This window comes from Akebia trifoliata, chromosome 11 (genome assembly GCF_017979445.1).
Source record: "Akebia trifoliata isolate Shusen 1 chromosome 11, ASM1797944v1, whole genome shotgun sequence".
In the NCBI taxonomy this organism is placed as follows: Eukaryota; Viridiplantae; Streptophyta; class Magnoliopsida; order Ranunculales; family Lardizabalaceae; genus Akebia; species Akebia trifoliata.
The window spans coordinates 44,937,186-44,952,470 of NC_141385.1; the positions used below are offsets into that span (position 1 = coordinate 44,937,186).

General features: G+C 34.2%; 1 protein-coding gene across 1 annotated transcript; it reads right to left on the reverse strand.

Annotated features, from left to right (window-relative positions):
• Positions 1-8,413: 8,413 nt before the first annotated feature.
• On the reverse strand, positions 8,414-14,683 carry LOC147392005 (DDRGK domain protein). The gene is made up of 8 exons (XM_086459322.1): positions 14,477-14,683; positions 14,074-14,179; positions 11,998-12,095; positions 11,404-11,505; positions 11,152-11,313; positions 10,147-10,203; positions 8,905-8,941; positions 8,414-8,769 (listed from the first exon to the last, which is right to left on the reverse strand). The coding sequence occupies exons 1-8, from the start codon at positions 14,606-14,608 to the stop codon at positions 8,564-8,566; spliced, it is 900 nt and encodes a 299-aa protein (XP_086315448.1). The 5' UTR covers positions 14,609-14,683; the 3' UTR covers positions 8,414-8,563.
• Between the last annotated feature and the right edge of the window lie 602 nt (positions 14,684-15,285).

The following is a 15,285-nucleotide window of genomic DNA, read 5'->3' on the forward strand; positions in this document are numbered from 1 at the left end:
ATTGATACAAAGACATACCTGTCCAGTTTATTTGGACATTTATAATAGATGTTCAGAATTTATACATTTTTTTTTTGGGTAGGTAAACAAAACATAAAAGTAAATAAATGTTTAAATATTAAAAACACGAATTTAACACTCTGGACTGTCCAGCATTTTTTGAAACCACTAGACTGTTTAGCATTTTACGCTTTCCAAAGAAGCTATGGGCATGGTAGAAAAAAATCTTTCCTTACTTAGATTTCAAATCTTACAAAAGGTCGTTGAACTCTAACAGATTACTAAATTGGCAATTCCACACTACAACCACATACCTCTAGATTTCATGGAAAAACTCAGATCCAACAAAAATTGAAAAAGATTAAAAAACAAAAAAAAGGATTTGATCCCAACCTTTTAAAATGGACGGTTACTGAATTCACAAATTTAAAATTAAAATTTAACAGTAAAAATAAATTTTTTTTTTTAAAGTTCATAGAATTTTGTCCTCTACATACTTATGGTATTGGATCATGATTTTGGATGCCACAAGGTGAACTCAACGACCCTTAAATCTTATTCAAATGTAAAAGAAGCCTAAAACGCAGGACAGTTAAGCGAGTTAAATTGTTCAGTAATTTTTTTAAAAATTATTTTTGTAATAATTAATAAAAAAAATCAACCCTTTTTTAGTAATTTACCCTCATAAAATTGATAAACTAACATTCCCCCTGATTAAGCATAAGAAGATTCCAATAAAGCTTTTTTGAACCTCTAAAACAAAATAAGGCTAGAAAACTACCTTGATGTAATCCACGAAATCAAAAAGCAGTCCTTGACTCCCGTCTTGCATTTCACTCTCAGCTGTACCTCCAGCATCAATTGAAAACTCCCCTTTCCACTTCTCGAACTCTAACGCAGCAGCTTCATCTTCCTTTGCCTGTCGAGCCCTAGCTTCTTCTTCCTAAAAGAACAATGATCCAATTATTAAATAAAAAAGAAGTTATTATTACCTGAAAAAACACATAGATGTGAATGTAATTAATCTACCAGTTGGCGTTCCTTTGCTTCATGCTCCTCATCCTTCCTCTTCCGCGCTTCTGCATAATGATCTTGTTTTGTTTGCCTTGACCCATGTGCCACTTCTTCAGCCTTCCAAAGAGAAAATGCCAACATCATGCAGAACTCAGGATGGCAGATATTAAAATGTAACTAAGAAAAACACTGTTTTAATTTCTAAACTTTTGTCTTGGATTTTATTTATGGGAGTGAGCAAACTATCAGATGCTCAAATGTGAGATGCACATAAATGTAGTTCAAATTATGTGAAAGTTCAATGTGTATCAGAAACATCTTTCATACAAGACCCAATGTGACAAAGATTTGGATAATGAATATTTTGGAAAATGCATCATAATTTTTGAGAGGAAATAAGATTAGGAGATCGTAACCTTAATTAGATTGTAATTAACCTTGATTCTCATGGACGTGGACAATCTTGCCGAACCATGTAAGTTTTGTATTGCATTCTATATATTTATCTTGATTTGCATTATTGATTATTATCATTGTTTCTTATACTAAAATTCGACACCCTTTTCGTAGTTTTTGTAGAAAATTATCATTAGGCTCTCTTTACCCTTTTTTTTTTTCCTGTTGTAACTTCCAACAACTTGATGTAAATCTAAGATTAAGCTGAAAACCAGACATATATACCTAACTAAAAGAAGAATTAATGGATATCCTATTCAGATTTTCTATGAATATTTATGTGGATGTATTAATTATTCCATAATATAAATATGGGTGTGAGGATCTCAACTTAAGGATCTTCTACCCATAAATGAACCTAATAATAATAATAATAATAATAATTAAACAGTGATGAGTCTAATAAATTATAAATCTAAATGCTGCCTCTTGCAGGCCTTCCCCTTAAAATATTGAAAGCTGGTTAGGATAGAAGACCTATCCATGTGCTGAAACTTCAAGGCAGGTAAGTTCAAAAGACCATTGAACTTACCTAAGAATCCACTTCAAACCCCTTGACTTCTCTTGGTAATATTGGAAATTTGTAATATATTTTGAAAGTACCACAATACCCATACTACTTATATAGATTGGGTCTTGTTAATGTGTGCCCTAAGGGCACATGTTAAAGTGCAATAAATACACTTTGAAATTGGATTTTTTTACCAAAAATGTCCTTAGATTTTTTTCCTTTTATCAAAATACCCTCACATTCCAATTCCAAAGTGTATTTATTGCACTTTAACGTGTGCCATTAGGGCACATGTTAACAAGACCCATATAGATTTGTAGGAATAGCATGTGTGGTTGGATGGGTGAAAAACTAGAAAACTGTTTGCTGCGGGATGACTCATGAGTTGACTCGGGCAAGCAAATAAAATATAATTTTGATATTTTAAAACACAAGAGCATTTTAATTTAAAACACTTTTATAAATTATTTCTTAGAAAATTAATATCTAATATTCATGACCGCGATTCAATCTGAGCTGATGAGATGCCCTTCGTCGTCGAGTGGTTAAATCCATATTTCCTGAGATCATATGCTAAGTCACCTCAAAATTCTATCTAGTTAGGCTGAGTTTCAATGCAAATCGATGGTTTTTAAAGGCTATGATAGATATGTGGTGATAGAACATATGTATTTTCTAATTTATGTGTCATCTCTAGGAAGGCCCTGACTTTGATCATATCAACCTAACTGGAGTTACTTTTGGGAATGATTTTGATTGAGTGGCATGGCATGTGCACCTATTGACCATTGCTTTTGGTTGATGTGAACTGTTGACTAAATCAAAGAACGTGTAAGACCAAAGGATCATTTAGTCATTTGTGATTGTTATGCCATGGCTTTCTTGTTTGAATGAGAGACTTTTTCCTTACTATATTTTTCAAGTCTTGGTTTTTTTCGGGTACAAAAGCATTTATCTAGGACAGCCTCCTAGTCCTCTCACAACCACTAAAACACGGAAGAAAAATGATTCTTACCATTTTTTTAAATATTATTTTTAAGAATAATGCGAAGTGACCTCAAGATTGTACCTCACATCGCACATCCTGATGTGAAAGTGTATAGGAACCATATATGCTTTTCATATACGCTTTCACATCAAGATGGGCAATATAGGGTACAAACTTGGTCACTCCAACACGACTCTATTTTTAATGTTATATGTTTCAAAGATACATAAGATAATGAGTCCTAATAAATTGATGTTCTTAATGTGATAATACACAAAACCATGGATCTTCTTTGGGATACACAAGGAAAAGGCCTATGGTTCTATTCACATGCCATGTCAAGAGTGTCAATTTATCATTTGTCTAAGATAATTATCTTATTTTTCAAAAGAGATAGATAAATAGTCAAATGGGCATGGGGGCAGATTTGCACACACAAAAATGGTTCAATGCACCCACTTAAGTGACTTTTGTATAATAAAAAAAATCAAATTACCATTTCATCATTTTCGTTTTGACTTATTACACCCACCACCACCTACAAAATAAAAATCTAAAACGCACTTCCTCCTTCTTCTTCCTTCTTTCCTTCCTCCTCCTATTCTTCTTCCTCTTCATATTTCTCTCCTTCTGAGTTTTATGAGAAGTTGAATAAACAGAGATGAGATTTTAAGATTTTTTTTTTTCAAATAAACTTTTTTTTTTTAATTTCTTTTTACTTTTTTGTATTTAATCATCAAAGACAATAAAAAAATCCATGTTAAAACCTCAAAACGATGATTTTGAATCGAAGAACTAGAAGATTTTTTACAGCTATGTTCGGTAGGTTCAGACCGAACTTGTTTTAATATATTCTGTAGGCACCTATCAAATATTATCAAACATATTCGATAGGTACCTATCGACCATTACAAAATCGATTCGATAGGTACTTACTGAACAAAACTTTCTCATGTAAACGATTTTGACTCAATTGGAAGTGTTAGGGTAAGAAAAATAACTAAGATAAAAATTTAAAACCCTCATTGAAATCTTTTTAGATGTAAATAAAAAAAATAAGAAGGAAAAATGAAGAAAAAAGGAAGAAGAATGGTTCGAAACCTTTAGGTAGGTGAAATAAACAATTTAGATTAAAGTACATTTAATAAATGTGTGTAAATAGTTATTTTAAAGTTAAGGTGGGTATCGCAAGAAAGAGGGTGAAATGAGCCATTTCAATGTGTGCAAATAGTCGGCCCAAATAGTTGTTATAAAAGACATTATTTTTGTACTGCTCGAAACTCATCTAAGACGATTTAACTCTATTTGATTATGAGGCCACTCAACCTAAAAAAAATTAGATGGAACTAACTTGTCGAGTCAACTTGGCAAATCCCCAAAGCAACTCGACTAAATCAGCTGGAAAAATTATTGAATCGGGTAATTGAGTTATGCTACTGTATATAATATTTTATAGTATAAAAATAAATACTATTATTTATTTTTTGATTATAAAAATACTATAAAATATAAAACTATTTTTTTTAAATATTTATGGAGTTTATATATCTTTTTGATTCATTTGAATCGATGACAAGTCAACTCGCATTTGAGTCAAGTCAAGCTTCAAAATTGTGATTGGGAGGAACACATGCTATGCAAACTATAGGTTCTTGCTTATACACATTTTGTTCATTGTCAAGATAATCTTAAAGGATAAAATATTATTTTATTTAATCTTACATATTATAGATATATTAATTTCAATGCATTAATGGATTCCAATGATACTTTTACAATATAAAATAAAATTAATTTGGAATTTAGTCATTAATATTCACTATAAAATTACTCAGTCGCATGACCTTTCCATCATGAGTTACAAGAATTAGTATTTATGTAAAAATCAGAATAAAATTTTCTTTACAAGTAATTCAAGAGATTGTTAAAATATCAAATAGATAATCCAATTTTATAATGTGTTGGGCAACCATTTAAGGTCATGCGAGGACAACTCAACCCTTTTCAATGAATTTCACAAGTTCCACTAACTCTATAAAGTATCATCCAACCAAGAGAATGCTGGAAACATAGAAAAGAAGTTTGTTTGACTATATATCAATTCAGAGTGATTTGGATGGTTCTTCTTTTATCAATTTAGTAACTAATTATTTCTTATTGAATCGTAAAATTCTGTCCGGTTAAAATTTCAGTTGGACTTTCAATAAAATGTTTTTCACTAGTTTTCTAAAGAGTCATGATAAGATGACTCCCTCACATGGTATACTCAATCAACTTTATGCCTCAGGATACACAACCACACATCCCCATACATTCAAAAGCCCAGATTTATGGGAATGTGCGGTTGTGTGTCCCGAGGCATAAAGTCTATGGTTCTCGCACACCCCACGTCAGGGGAGTCGATTGAGTATGCCACGTGGGGGGAGTCATATCATCACCACTCCTTTCTAAACCCACCTTAGTGATGCATTTTTGCCCATTGTTGTTTGTGAGAAAATTTGGCTTATTGGGTATATATAGTTGGCTCAATTGAGCCTCCAATCTTGAAATCAGTTGCACCATCTCCTTGCATCGACAACATAAGGCTGAAGAGCTTCAAGGCATATAATGCCATGTTGTGAACAAATGGGTATTCCAGTAAGCAAAACTAAGAATGTTAGATTTGTAAGGTAAAAGGTGTGACATGAAGCTGATCCATTTAGGGTTTTTTGCTTCCATCTTTTCATGAACTTCAAAAGTTGTGGAAGTGAAGCCTTTTGTTCTTGTTGTTATTCTCCCTTCTGTGGGCGCTTCTTACCTCCTAATGCAAAAAATGCTCCTAGAGACCTTTTGCATCTACTTTTATATGTGAGGATATATTATTCTTGGCCATTTTAAGTTTATTTATGTGTTGTGACTTGTATGTGAGATCAGACTAACAACGATTTTAATTCTTGTAAGCTGAATTCGTGCTAGGTCTTGTTTAATGATTCATGTTCCTTCATTCAATTTTGTCTAAAACTATTTCTTCGATCTGCCAATGTTCTAGCATGAATGAATGTCACTCTTCAATTTGAATTAGCTAAAACATATCTCTTTTAAATAAGATTATATATTAACATCTACAACAGCAGTAGATGACTTAAACCATAGCCAATCCCTCGGACCAATTCTTACAACTACCCGGAAAAAAAAAAAATACAGAATTTTTTTTTTGGTAATGGATAGGAAAAAACAATGAGCTTCAAGCTGATAATAATCAAAGCTTGAACCGGGAATAGCATGTGGAGTTTACAGTCTGAGATCTAACAAAGAGAGAAATGTCACACGTGCTCTGAGCGGTCGCCTTGAAATTCAGGATCTTAAACACACTCACTTTACCGTGCAAGGTGGTGAACGATGTAAAATTAAAGGACCTTTGACCCAAATCATACAAAAAATAAGGATTTGTTATCAATTTTTCGCCAATAATCACCACCGAAGTGCTAACGTTGTGCTTCCCACGAGCAGGGATCATCTCACCTATGATCGGAGCTTCTGCTACAAGCAGCCCACGGTATTTAACATAAGCCATCGTGTCCTTGTATTTGAAGCTTCCATAATTACGATTGTTTATCGTGATAACAAGGGACAACGTCACGTTTAGCTTGAATGCAGGGAATGCAACTAATAGTATATTTGTGAGCTTAACAGGATGGGCAATGGATTCCGGTTCTTTAGGCCTTAAAATGGTAAAATACAGAATTACCAACACTAGTAAGAGAACAATAATGACGATTGCAGTAACACCACAACAGATCTTCAGGCCTCTATGAGATTTTTTACCACTTGTCATGATATTTGGTTGATGGGTATGGAGTGACTTTAAAATTGAGAGGGAGTTTTTAAAAATACTAAGCAAGAAAAACTAAGAGCAGGTTTTTTTGATGGGAGATGTAGAAGAAGGAGATCATGGAGATTGTTCAATGGTGAATATTGTTTAAATAAGGGGTGAAAATATAAGGTTCTTACGGAGAAGAAAGCAATGTTGAAGGTAATTAAGATTTTATTAATGTGGACGGTTTAAGGTATCTATTAAGATTCATGTTTGTGTAGGCTTGAGTGAGAGGGAGGTTTAAGCAGGACAGAATAGTTTCTCATTTTGTTCTCATGTTCAAGATTCATTTCTTGATTTGTTTGTGCTGAGTTAAGGATAGAAGCAGTTAAAAATGTGTATTAATTTATGGATAAATATACTGTCCAATGTTGTTTGACAGTTTTATAGAAAAATAGGTGATAAGAAACAACAACAGTCAATAAAATTCAGATCAGAAACTCGTCCGAGATGGAGATGTATCGCCCAAGTTAACTCGGTATCGGTGCTAAACAAGACCAACTCACAAAATCACTTTTTTGACCGAGATTTAGGACTTACGTTCAATTTTTTTATTTGTCTCACGAGAAATCTCAAACATATTGGAAAACTCATCCAAGACGACTCGATATGAGGCCTGGATGAGACGAGACGAGACGAGACATGAAACCGAGTTTTAAAACCATGAACACAATTTACTATTTACAAGAAAAATCAGGGTTTATGACCTCTCAAAAGTAATTGATGAAGAAGCAAGGAAAAAATAAAAAAAACAATAATGCTGAAGTGATCTCAAGATTGTACCTCATATCGTACATCTTGACGTGAAAGTGAGTAGAAACCATATATGCTTTTCATCGAGATACAAGTTAAAAAACATCTATGGTTCCTACACATTTTCACATTAGGATGTGCGATATGAAGTCCAATGTTGAGGTCACTGCAGCATGACAAGGAGAAGAACATTACCCCAATGAAATTGCTCTTGTTGTTCAGTGAACTCGGCAATACAAAGCTACACCAGTGAGAGGTTTTGTTTTTTTTGTTTGAGCAATAATTTCTTTGGATATATTAATAAAACTTTTGGTCATTTTTGTCATGTTTTAGTATGTTATAAATATTGCAAGGGACATTTTGAAATTAAAGAAATACGAGTCTATTATGGCGCAAAAATCACCTAACTTCAAAAGTTCCACCAAATTTTCATAAATATCAGAAATGGGAAGCAAAGGCAAGCCACTTCTTCCTTCTGGCCATTTTTGGATGGAAAGGGCTTCTCCTATGTGTGGAAAACGATATTTTGAAGTCCAAATGCGGAATCAATGGCATAAAAAAAATGGATACAAAGAGGCAATTTTCTTCGATGTCCTTTTATCAAACTCTAAATAAAGTTGGAATAGCTTTATTACCAAGAAAATAATTGCCCTTGGGAATCACTTTTGAGGACCATACTACCCTCAGCAGATTGAACAAATAGGAAGGTAAAATATTTCTTATGAAGCCTATTGTCCACCAAACAATGATTTGTCCTCGGAATCAGTTTTGGGGACTGGAAGCTACAAGCTGCTCCCCATAATCAGTTTATGGGAAGGTAAAATATTTTCCTTGTGAATGCTAATAATTACTTAGTTTTACTGAAAATGAGAAAAAAGAACAATACAAACACAACACTACGTTAAAAAAAAATCTTTCTATAATGGTTAAATGACAGAATGTAAAGGGAAAAAAAAAAAAAAAACAAAAAAAGACTATATTCTCTGGGTTAAGTAACAATGATACCCTCTGAGCTATTGATTTCTTCAAACAACTGGACGTTTGGCTCCAAATCAATGAACTGATTAGACTGACTGGCAAGATGTGAGATGCTAACCCTCCCCTGCCGCTTTATATAGTCTGCAACTGCTTTCATTTCCTCCTGTGAGATGTATATGTACTTCCCTCGATCATCCATGACACCAGACAGTCGACCTAATGCACAACAAATCCAGCAACACATGACCTTATTGGGTTGTAACATTTTTTTCTCTGAAGTACTGTACTTATTAGCATGGTTACGTTTCATAAAAGAAATGTCAATGTGGCAGAAGATGCAGTAACACATACCCATGCTTTCCAATGAAGTGATCCGATTGATGCAGTCCTGCATTAATGAAGTTGTTTTTTCATGATTAGGGAGCAGTTGAGATAAAATTTACATGAAACCAATTTAGCGTAATCTTAACCAAAATTCAGTAATCACTGTGCTCCACAACAGAAAATAGCCCAGGGTTCGTACAGTCCTACCAATGAAGCACACTTCAAATGGTGCTACAGACTCAAATCACATTAATGTTTCTGAAAATCTGATCAGTGATATTTTGTGGAACATGGGACACTTTATTTATGGTCCAAGGATATAAGTTGGATACTACGGTCTAAACCAGATGATTTAAAATTTTAAGTTGTGCGATACAAAAGAAAGTGTGGACTCTGGAGTACTTGTGAGGTCTTTGTAACATGCAAGACTGCTTGAACTCTTCTATATATGAAGTTTTATTTTTATTTATTTTTTCCTAATAGAGGTCAGGTCAGTTCGTATTTGATCTCACTCACTGTTTGTAGGGAAATTCGAAAAGAGAAATAGAATCCTCGATGGCAATGAGGAAGCAGTCCAGAGATTAAAGTTTAAAGATAAAAACACTTCTTTTTTTTCTTTTTCATTCCTTTTTTATTTTTTTGATGGTGGGGGGTGGGGAATGTGGGTTCAATGGTGCAAGAATGTACCGGTATGCCTTTTCCTGACTTCGTATTAACATGGGACACAATTGTTGATAGGTCAGCCAACCCCAAGTAGTTGGGATACGGCATCAATGACAATGATACAATACAATTGTAAATAGGACTGCATAGCCTCCATTGTTTTGTTTCTATTTGCCTTGATGGGAGGCCTTCCCTTCTTGGTTGTATTCTTCTTATTCGGTGTAGCCCTTTAGTACAAATTCTTGCTTGTCAAAAAAGATGCATCATTTGATAGTTGTGCACATACTCCAATTCGTGCCTAGAGTAATTCCTCAGCATGGATGGTACGGTTCCACCACACTACATTTATTCCTCTAATCTGCATGAGCTATGCGCAACATCTGTGTATAATGGACACAGAAATATTCGGCCGATGCAGCAAAAGGGATAATGGACATTAAGACATCTTACGCAGTAAAAATTTACCGACATACCAGACCTTATGAGCGCATTTTAGAAAGGGAAAAAAAAACACAAACTTCAACTTTTTATTACTGTCAGTGAATTCACTTCTCCCTTGGTGCTTCTACAGGAAAAATTCAAAGAGGCCAGGTGTTCTTGAAGTACCTGAGTCCGTAGCTTGAACTCTGCGGCAAGATCTTCTAGTGGAACACACTTCTGTTTCTGCAATGTCATACAAAAACAGTTAGCAATGCAATTTCTGTTTATTGACTCTTCATATAATAGCCTCATAACTCTTCTCATCCATTCCTCATCTTGAAATAAGTTTCTACTTTATCCATGCATTTGAGATGTCACAGTGATCCATAAATATTGATACAAAGACGTACCTGTCCAGTTTATTTGGTACGTTAGGCGATACACTTCAGAATTTATACATTTTTTTTTTGGGTAAGTAAACAAAACTTAAAGTAAATATATGTTTAAATATTACAAACACCAATTTAACATGCTGGACCGTCCAGCATTTTTTGAAACCACTAGACTGTAGCATTTTACGCTTTCCTAAGAAGCTATGGGCATGGTAGAAAAAAAATCTTTCCTTACTTAGATTTCAAATCTTACAAAAGGTCGTTGATCTCTAACAGATTACCAAATTGGCAATACAACACCACAACCATATCCCTCTAGATTTCATGGAAATATTCAGATCCAACAAAAAATTGAAAAAGATAAAAAATAAAAATAAAAATAAAATAAAATAAAATAATTGGACTTGATCCCAGCCTTTTAAAATGGATGGCTACTGAATTCACAAATTTAAAATTAAAATTTAACCGTAAAAATAAACTTTTTTTATAAAGTTCATAGAATTTTGTCCACTACATCCTTATGGCATCGGATCATGTTTTTGGATGCCACAAGGTGAACTCAACGACCCTTAAATCTTATTCAAATGTAAAAGAAGCCTAAAACGCAGGGCAATTAAGCGAGTTAAATCGTTCAGTAATTTTTTTTAAATTATTTTTGTTATAGTTGATAAAAAATCAACCCTTTTTTAGTAATTTTCCCTCATAAAATTGATAAACTAACATTCCCCCTGATTAAGCATAAGAAGATTCCAATAAAGCTTTTTTGAACCTCTAAAACAGAATAAGGCTAGAAAACTACCTTGATGTATTCCACGAAATCAAAAAGCAGCCCTTGACTCCCGTCTTGCATTTCACTCTCAGTTGTACCTTCAGCATCAATTGAAAACTCCCCTTTCCACTTCTCAAACTCTAACGCAGCAGCTTCGTCTTCCTTTGCCTTTCGAGCCCTAGCTTCTTCTTCCTAAAAGAACAATGATCCAATTATTAAATAAAAAAATGAGAAATTATTATTACCTGAAAAAACACATAGATGTGAATGTAATTAATCTACCAGTTGACGTTCCTTTGCTTCATGCTCCTCATCCTTCCTCTTCCGTGCTTCTGCATAACGATCTTGTTTTGTTTGCCTTGACCCACGTGCTGCTTCTTCAGCCTTCCAAAGAGAAAATGCCAACATCATGCAGCACTCAGCATGGCAGATATTAAAATGTAACTAAGAAAAACACTGCTTTAATTTCCTAAACTTTTGTCTTGGATTTTATTTATGGGAGCGAGCAAACCATCAGATGCTCAAATGTGAGATGCACATATATGTAGTTCAAATCATGTGAAAGTTCAATGTGTATCAGAAACATCTTTCATACAAGACCCAATGCAACAAAGATTTGGATGATGAATATTTTGGAAAATGCATCTATATGATACATTTAAATTTACACAATTGACACCAAAACAAATAAATAAAGTCTCAGAGAATTTCCAGTGCGATCATGTGTTTGAGATTTAAAATTGCAACAAAAACCAATTTTTCCCAACACTGCAGAAAGACATATTTGTATCTGCTTTGTGTAACTGGAGAACGTGACATAAGCTAAAATAGAAAAATAAGAAATTAAAAAATGAAAGTAAAAGCAAGGTATTGCACCTGTCGTTGTGCTTCTCGCTCTTCCCGCTTCTTCTCCTTTTTCTTTGATGCTTTGGCAACATAATAGTCACCATCCTCATCACTTCCATCAACAATCTCTGTATTCCACACAATTCATCAGTTCATTCATGACCACTATCCAAAGCAGTGCTAGTGGTATCCATGGATACCAGCTACAATCTATGTTGAGAGCATTCATTGTAAGGGTGTTCTAGTAATTTACATATAGGCAATACAATGTGTGTAAAACCGTAAATTATCAACACACCCTAAGCAGGACAAAAGTACCAGGTCTAGCACAATGCCTTCCCCTGCACCACTGGGTACCAGCAGCATTTCACTCATACTCATATATAAAACAGACCTAATATACTGACAAATCTTTAGAAGTATTAAGAGTTAAAAAAATTGTATACAAGCTTCAAAGTACAGGTTACTGATAATTTACGATACTATGAGCCTAAAATATTTTCAAGACGGAAAAAAAGGTTGTGTGATATTTTAATGAGAGAGTAAGTTATACCAGGAAGTTCTATAGCTCTGCTAAATGTGCAACATCTTGTCTGAAGAGCTTTTAATATGTTTGTGTAATAAAATTAATGGTTGTTTCATAAAATAAAACTATAAAAGTATCCCATTTTATTTCATGATAACATTCATTTAGAGATTTTGATTGCATCAAAGTAGAAATCTAACTCAGAACTCTCATCATCGTCATCATAATCAAAGCCTTATCCCAAAGATTAGGTGTCGACTAAGAGAAAACTCAGCTTCTACATGAATATCCATGTTGTGTGTCAACTATATGATACAGAATGCTAACAATTGTAACTACTGGGAACAGTAGCAGGTTAAGCACCATTGGTTACTGTGAGTTAATATCTTTAACAGAACAATAGCCAATCTAGGCTATGCTCTAGTATTGAAAAGTGTGCTTACTTAACATTGAACTTGTAACTTGGCAGGAAAATGCAATGACTCCCAAATCTTCTATGTTTATCCAGTTTCAGAAAACTATCAGTTTTAAAAGAAGATTGATATTTGTTACTTTGGCTCGTAAAACACCAGTATGGATAAAAGTATAGAGATGATCAATGAGGAATGTCAAAGTTTATGGAGGAGGGTCATTCAGGAAAATATGGTCGAAACTTGTTTTGGTGGGAAAGCAGGAAGGCAAGCTCTTCTTTTGAATGCAGCGTGTGGAAAGCTATCATTAAAGTACTTCTAGATGTCCATAGCAAGGTGGGCTTTAGGAGAGGAAGGGGAGCACTTAAAATAAGATTTTTGGAGGATTGTTGGTGCAATCTATACTCTATTTCATTTAAGAAAAGCTTTCCCATTTAGAACTTCATAATTAGGATCGGGGAGATCTCTTGGGATTTAGGTTTCAGAAGAAATTTCAATGACTAGGGTGTGGACTCAGTATTTAACTTTATAAACTATATCTCCTCCCTTCCCTTGTTTCCCTCAGAACTTCATGATTAGGATTGGGGAGATCTCTTGGGATTTAGGTTTCAGAAGAAATTTCAATGACTAGGACGTGGACTCAGTATTTCACTTTATAAACTATATCTCCTCCCTTCCCTTCTTTCCCTCAGAAGAGGAATTGTCGAGATGATAATTTTATTCTATAGATGCATTCTTTTAACCAGTGTTGATGATTTTACCATATAGCGCTATATTTATGATTCATCAACAAATGTATCGTAACGTTATATTTGGATGGCATTTTTTAAAATTTTCCAAAGTTAAACTATTTGATACCAATTCATCTCATTCAATTTTCTGCATGTTTCATTTAAAATGTTATAATAATATTACAAATACAAATTACATCAATCCTTCAACCTCTCCAAGACTCAACCAAAATTGTACCAATTATTATCTCCAGCTCTTCAAAGTAGTTACCGATCCTCATACCCATTAATCATCATTTAACAAAGTTAAATTTTAGTATCTATACTACCAAAAAACTTCAATGGATCATTATTTAGAAGAATATGTAAATTGCAACCCTGAAAATCATCACTAAATCAAGATACAAACATCAAAGAAACAAACCAGAATGATACCTACCTTCTACAGTTGCTGCAGGTACAGCAGATGTACTGGCACCAGAAGTTGGCCTTCGACGCATTCGACGAGCTCCAGATTGGCGAACTACAGTTTCCCTAACTGGAACCTGAGATCCATACTAACTAATTAAATATATATAAACAACCAAGTTAAGATTTTGTTCTGCTATTTTCTCCTCCGCCCTCACCTTTTCCCCCAAATTCAGATAGAATTAAATTATAACCTAAATTGCTCAGATAATTTCATTCCAAGACAAGCAAAGATCAACAACATGTTGAGAATCAATGAAAAATCAAAATCAACATTATATTTATAGGATTGAAGGCATGAAAAACGATTTCTTTGAGTTTACAAGAGTTCAAGAGATTGTTTCGAAAATTTCAAAATCTGAAAACCTAATCACCTGATCTTCTTCTTCTCTTTCTAGTTCTTCTTCTTCAGAAGATCTAGAAATCTGGCGACGTTTCCATAGATAAAGTGGAATTAGAGAGAGAAGTAGAAACATCGACACAAACGCGATCAAAATTTCCTCCATGTTCGACCTTCGATTTCCCGCGAGAATTACAGGAACATAAAACCTTCAGCTTTCGTTTATTATGCTTAGCTAAACAGGAGGAGAGAACTTTGTAGATGTTGAATCTCGATCCTATACTCCGGATGGTATGATTACAATACAACTCCTTTTCTGATTTCCACAATGGGTGGGTTTGGGCCTTCCATGGTTGGGCTCTACCCGGTCCTCGAGAGCAGCTACACCTTAGGGCTTAGGCTTAGACCCGCCCTATTTACTATACCCGAATCCGGTCCAAACGGGCCCAGGATTGTCTCAAAGTTCTATGGGGGCAATTGCCCCCACTCGCTCTGTCCCTGACTGTATATTTATAAACTTACACCAATAATGAAAAACTAAGGGTTACTACCAATTTGTATGGCACATAAAGAGATGGAGGTTATGGAGATGATAATCATGTATTTATAATATTTGTATTATATTTTAATTATAAATCTTTTTATATACATCACTAGCAGAGTGCACCGAGTTGGGTTGGGCATTGTTAGGCCCTAGCGTGGCCTAGATTTAACGGGTTCAAATTTTTTGAGCCGAGCCTTACCTATGTGTGGTCAAGATCAAAGGCATAACTAATCCTTTATTTTTTGGGTGTGCTAGGTCTGGTTCGTAGGCCGACAAGCTTAACTTTAACCCTAACTAAC

Excerpts from the sequence above, each read along its gene's own strand:
- LOC147392005 (XM_086459322.1), bottom strand. The coding sequence starts at position 14,608 with ATGGAGGAAATTTTGATCGCGTTTGTGTCGATGTTTCTACTTCTCTCT. Across the intron at positions 14,180-14,476 it reads AAAGAGAAGAAGAAGATCAG|GTTCCAGTTAGGGAAACTGT; the intron begins GTGATTAGGTTT and ends TATGGATCTCAG. Across the intron at positions 8,942-10,146 it reads AGTTCAAGCTACGGACTCAG|GACTGCATCAATCGGATCAC; the intron begins GTACTTCAAGAA and ends TCATTAATGCAG.